Below are 6,016 nucleotides of genomic sequence, written 5' to 3' on the forward strand. Positions count from 1 at the left end.
TAAATAAAAACAAATAATAAATAAAATTAATGAAATAAATAAATAGAAAAAAATCTTACAACAAACTTGGACTGACTTTTGCGTGAAGGTAAATCTAAACATAGTTGTCTTGTTGTGTGTCGCCAGATGTGAGTGTGTCTGCATATTTAAGTGTATGTAATGTTTTAACGGTGTGTTTTTCTGTGGCTGCACCAGCACCGGGGACGTCGCTCTGCTGAACTGCACCGCCATCGTGAACACCAGCAACGAGTCGCTGAACGACAAGAACCCGGTTTCAGACAGCATCCACCAGCTGGCCGGACCGGAGCTGAGGGACGAGCTGCTCAAACTCAAAGGTAGAAGGTCGAGATGAGATGAGCTTCTGTCTGCTGAGAAAAAGCTCAGTGATGCAGCAGCAAAGCATAAAAAATAACCAGGATAGAAATACCACATATGAACTTTAAGGACGGCTGAAATACTCTTTAGTGGCAGTGGAGATCATAACAACACCGTTGTTTTTCCAAGACAAAATATTGCACGTTTTGGATTTTGTAAAATACATTACATCCAATACAGTTCAGAGTTTTCTGAATTAAATGCAAATATTAAATATTTAAAATAATTTAAATGATAAAAGGGTCTGCTTCTGCAGCAGTGAGCCCAAATCCTCCTCAACAATCCCAATTTATCCTCTGTAAAAACGTTCACTTGTGCACTTTCCTCTAGTTCAGGGTTCTCGAACTCCGAACACACCTGATTCAAATGATCAGGATCGTTATCAGGTTTCTGCAGAGCTTGATGATGAGCTGATCATTTGAATCAGGTGTGTTGGAAGAAGGAAACATCTGAAACTTGCAGGATTGCGGCCCTCGAGGACCGGAGTTCGAGACCCCTGCTCTAGTTGAATCCAGCTATCTATTTCTTTTCTGCTAAAGTCTGAACCAAATACAAGGAGGGGAAAACAGTCAAATCTGCGACTTTAATACTAGAAGTGCTTTCTAGCAAAAATAGCCCCTAAAAAAAGGTAATTTTCGTGGTGTTTCATTTTCAACAACGGCCAGGACGTCATTTGTTTTACTGCTGTGAGCACCAAAAGTCACGTCATTCACCTGCAATGCATTTGTAGAAGCTGTGTTTTAGTTCATTTTGTACCGAACGGTAAACGATTTGTGCGTCTGCTCGCAGGATGTCGGACGGGCGAGGCCAAGCTGACCAAAGGCTTCAACCTGGCGGCGAGGTTCATCGTCCACACGGTGGGACCAAAGTTCAAAGCCAAGTACCGGACGGCGGCGGAGAGCTCGCTGTACAGCTGCTACAGGAACATCATGCAGCTGGCCGCGTAAGAATCCAACCGGCTCATCGCTTCATCCTTCAAAGCAGCGTTTAGCACGAGCAGCGTTAAATCTGTGTTGAGTGATCGCGACAAAACTCTTCAGGCTTCAGCCCTTCGGTTCCCCTCTGATGTGTTTGATGAACAACAAACAAACGGAGTCTTGATGAAAGTCTTTCAGAGCTTTCCAGCCCGTTCTGAAGGAATGCTTTTACAAGACATCATGACACTGTTTGGACTGAAGCTGCGTCTGGTTTTTGCTGAACATGTTCACTCATTAAAAGGCAACAAGAAGTCAACAGCTTCACACATGAGAAGCAGTTTACTGACTCGATTTGATTCATTGTCTTTTGTTAAATGCTGCAGATCTGCAGGTTTTAGCCGTCATGGAAGCAAAACTTTATATAAATTCTCGTATTTGCATGTAAAGCACCAGTACAAAATGTAAAGAGAGAATAATAGAGATGGATTAAGAATTACCTTAAAGGGCTTTTATTTTTGGCGTAGTTTGAAAGATTTCAGAGACACTGTTTGTGTTTTAGGGGAAACCATAGTGATGTGATATTTCCTTTTTCTTGTCTCCACAGAGAGCAGTCGATGGCGTCGGTCGGCTTCTGTGTGGTCAGCACCACCAAGAGAGGCTATCCGCTGGAGGACGCCACGCACATCGCTTTCAGTAAGACAAACCTGTAGCTTCAAAAGCTCGTTGTGTTTAGATAATCGCCAAAATGACAGAATAAAAACAGAAAGAATCGTCTGATTTTCCACCCTTGCGATGCTCCTCAGGGAAATTGTTGAAAATAACGAGATTAATCGATCACCCGATCCACAGAAAAGCACAAAATTTTGATGATTTCTAACATGAAATTGCTCTTTTTTTTCCCGTAGAGGTGCCGATTTTCTATCTGTAACTGATCAATCAACATTCCCATTAGTTGTCAAGTCTATGATCTGTGTTCCTATATGAGCTAACAGGTGTTTATGTGTTCTCAGGGACGGTGCGCAGGTTCCTGGAGAATCACGGAAACAGCATCGAGACGGTGGTGTTCGCCGTGTCCGACACAGAGGAGGTCGGTTCCTGCATTACACAATAGTAGTAGCAAATAATTCAGCTTGAAAAACCCTGCCATTTGTGTTCAGTTTAATTTTCCAGTGTGTGATTGGCTGAGTCAGCTGAGAAAGCTGCACCCTCGCTGGTCAAGGTCGACGTTGCTAAAAATGTAATTTCAGCTTTGTAAACTCAGAGAAGCCAGGTTGACAGAGTCTGGAAACCTCTCACACAGCTGCTCCAAATGGCAAAAGTCCAGACGGTTTTAGACCATGTTTGATCACTGGACAAGCGCTCTGATTAAAGCGGCCCGAGTCTCTTACAGTCCTGCTTAAGGCAAACGTCTAACTTTCTGAAAGCCTGAACCCACATGTTCCTCTGATTTAGGTCCAGTCATTTGTCTGCAATGTATGAATACACAAAAAGAGTAGCAGCACGTTTCGCAACGCAGCTTGAACTTTGGAGGCGTTCAGGTGCAGCACTGAGCGTAGATCACCTCTATTTGGAAGTCCTCGACGCTAAATACACAATGACTGAAGTTATGCACAGAAAATGGAGGAAAGAAAGACTAAAAATACACTTTCGGGTTGCAGTTATGTGCGGCAGTGTGAGTGAAATGCTAACATGCTAACGCTAAAACGACTGTATATGTATCGCAGATATCCAGATGCACTGTCACGTGAAGTTGAAATTTCAGATGTCTACGGTTTGATTATGACGAGTCGTAGTTCTGGTTTAGGATCTTTAATTCCTCTCAAGTGGAGCTAATCCCCACTAACTGTATAGATTCAGGAAGCCTTGCAGAGTTCAAAACGAGCCTCAACGTCTGGCTGAAGTCGGCGCAGACCTGTCACCGCCAACGATTACCTTTCATTTATGACTCTTACTGATGTTATTAGTTGCTCTGTGGTTGTTCTCAGAGACAACAGATGCTAATTAGCTGCTAGCTGGTGTGATTATAAGATACAACTTTATAAATCTCAACGGAAATTCTTGATTATTGCTTTTCATTGTTTGCTTTCCCTGCAGAATACACTAAACTACTTTTATTCCTGGTTAGTTAACATCAGCTGATAAATGTTAAAGCAACTCACCCTAAGCATAGATTAATATGAATGATAATTTAAAAACGGACGTATTCATGTGTGCGTTCTTTCAGTCGGTGTACAAGAAGCTGCTGCCTCTGTACTACCCTCGCTCCGAGGACGAGGAGAGGACTTTCCTGCCTCTTATTCCGGCCGACATCGGAAACTCGGAGGGCGAACCCGTCGTCCCGGAGAGACAGATCCGCATCGCCGAGAAACCCGGCAGCCTGGAAGGTACGCGACCTTTTAAAACCATTTAAAGTTGCAGAAAGAGACCCGCAACGTGCTTCACTTTTCACATCGACGATCTGTTTTTTAAGGTGTTTGTTCAAGTGGTTGATATTTAGTTTTGGAGATCAGTTGAATTCCTTTTATGGTTTTGAAAGTCGGCAAAGTAAACACACACACATACAGGCTCAATTTAGTGTTTTATTCCTCTCCCAGTTTCCCTCCTCGCTCATCTCCAGCTGAACAAAAGGAACCTCTGCTTCGGTTTTGACAAATCTGAGGCGCATCAGAATTACATTTTACAAGCGCTCTTTAAATTACCGCAACTCAGTTATCGTTTGCGCCAGAGAGAAAGTTCAAACGGTTTCAGACAGAAGAGAAAACGAGCTTTACGACGATGTTATATGTACTACGGTCGCACAAAGCGCTGGCAAGTTACTGCTGCCTGAACACAGACAACAGAATCAGCTCTGCCTGCATTTTCCCACGTGACTGTACCTCCTCAACCATTTGGGTGAAAGAGAGAGAAAAGGGGCAATCGCTCATAGTCATGACATAAAACTCCAAGGCAGCCTGTGTGCTACTGAGGTGTTTAAGGGTCTGAGGAAGCTTCAGCTGCACAGTAAAGACAGAACACCGATGAACAGGAGGTCAGATCTGTTTTGTTTTGGAAAAAAAACTGGGGAACAGCGTGTTAACGGTTCGGTCTACCTGGTTAGTCGGCCACAACGTCGAGCGCAGTCTGAAGACCAACGTCCAGGAAGAGGATTAAACGCGAGGACAGTCCGTTTCAGCTCCAGGTAGTCGGTGAGCCGGCGTGAGAACATGGAAAAACACCGGGACAGAACATTACCTTAAAGTGGGTCAGTGGAACATCTGGCCACCTTGACTCGCTCTCACACACACACACACACCTCCTTGTGCACACTCGCTTCGTGCACCGTGTTTTTTCCTCCTGGATGACTTCACGTTTTCCACTCAGCATCATCTGCATGTGACAAACAGGAGGACGAACACAGCAGGCGCTTTTTTATTTGTCTCAAAGGGAAATTACAGTTTATCCTCAACAAGAGATCAGCAAAACAGAGCTACAGGGTGCTTTTATAGGGTTCACAACAAGGATGTTAATTAATTAATAATTCAGTCGATTAAAAATATCGTAGCCGATAAGGCAGACATTGAATTACATGCATTTCAGAAAATCTTGGTGGGTTGTTGCACTCTCCGATGACAAAAAAGTAAAATGGTGAATGTGCCAACGCCAAATAAAAGCAGCTTTCTGGAGGCTCTCCCAACATTTTATTTGTCCTCCATCTACACTTCTTCAGGTCCACCTTGCTCGTACCTGGTTGGTCCCTTTTCCTTCAGAACTGCCTTAATTCGGGCCGCCACTACAGCTCACCTGGTTGAGCTGGCGACCCATGTGTAGGGGCTCAAGTCCCCGATGCAGCGGTCATGGGTTCGAATCCTGCTCACGGCACTTTGCTGCAGGTCCTTCCCCCGTTCTTCTCCCCCACTTTCCTGTCTCTCTCTTCACTGTCTGATATAATAAAGGCAAAAAGGCCCCCCAAAAAAAGCTTAAAAAAATAAAAGGAACTGCCTTAATTCTTTGTTTCAAGTTGCTGGAAAGATTCCTCACGGCTTTTGGTCCATGTTGACATGACAACATCACACAGTTGCTGTAGATTTGTCAGCTGCACATCCATGATGCCAGTTCCCCCACATCCCAAAGGTTCTACTGGACTGAGGTCTAAGGGCTGAACTAGTAAGTCTGACATATCCAGACTTTCTTTGTGTAAGTCGACTCGACAAAAACAAAAGCCCCAGCCAGAGGTCACGGGTATCACGAAGGTGGTTTAAACTTTCGTTGTCGACTCAGACTTTCTGCTTCAGCCTAAAGGACGCGTTTAAATCGTGAATCTTCTTCTGCACTAAATGAAACGACGGTGTTCAGCTGCTTCAGTCAACACGTTGTTTTAATGGAAAACAAAGAGGAATATAAACATTATGACAATAAAAAACGCCGCTACTGCAAATGATGCAAGACACAATGCTGGTATTAACCGTTAAACGTGTTAATGTGTATTATTTTATCAAGAAAGTTAAACTTTAAACTTCATATATTTAAACCTGATCTTGTATTGAAGTGCAGTTAGGTCTGACACTGTCCCATAATACAGGGTATGAATTTAATTTTTGGCCAAATGAAAATGAAATTAATGTTATTAATTGAATATTCTCTGTAATAAATACCAGCAGAATAATCCCTTTAATAATCAGCTGCAGTACCAGCAGTGGAAACAGACTTGAAAGCAAATCAGAGACAAACATAAAAACATTCAGTGA

General features: G+C 43.3%; 1 protein-coding gene across 1 annotated transcript in view; it reads left to right on the top strand.

Annotated features, from left to right (window-relative positions):
• The window catches only part of gdap2 (ganglioside induced differentiation associated protein 2), a 40,057-nt gene that overhangs the window by 7,816 nt on the left and 26,225 nt on the right, over window positions 1-6,016 (top strand). The window contains exons 3-7 of the mRNA XM_008304557.1: window positions 196-335; window positions 1,165-1,318; window positions 1,897-1,985; window positions 2,303-2,379; window positions 3,517-3,676. Coding sequence (XP_008302779.1) covers window positions 196-335; window positions 1,165-1,318; window positions 1,897-1,985; window positions 2,303-2,379; window positions 3,517-3,676 — 620 coding nt within the window. The remainder of the gene's footprint in view (window positions 1-195; window positions 336-1,164; window positions 1,319-1,896; window positions 1,986-2,302; window positions 2,380-3,516; window positions 3,677-6,016) is intronic.

The sequence above is a fragment of the Stegastes partitus genome, unplaced genomic scaffold, assembly GCF_000690725.1.
Source record: "Stegastes partitus isolate 25-593 unplaced genomic scaffold, Stegastes_partitus-1.0.2 Scaffold2253, whole genome shotgun sequence".
NCBI lineage: Eukaryota > Metazoa > Chordata > Actinopteri > Pomacentridae > Stegastes > Stegastes partitus.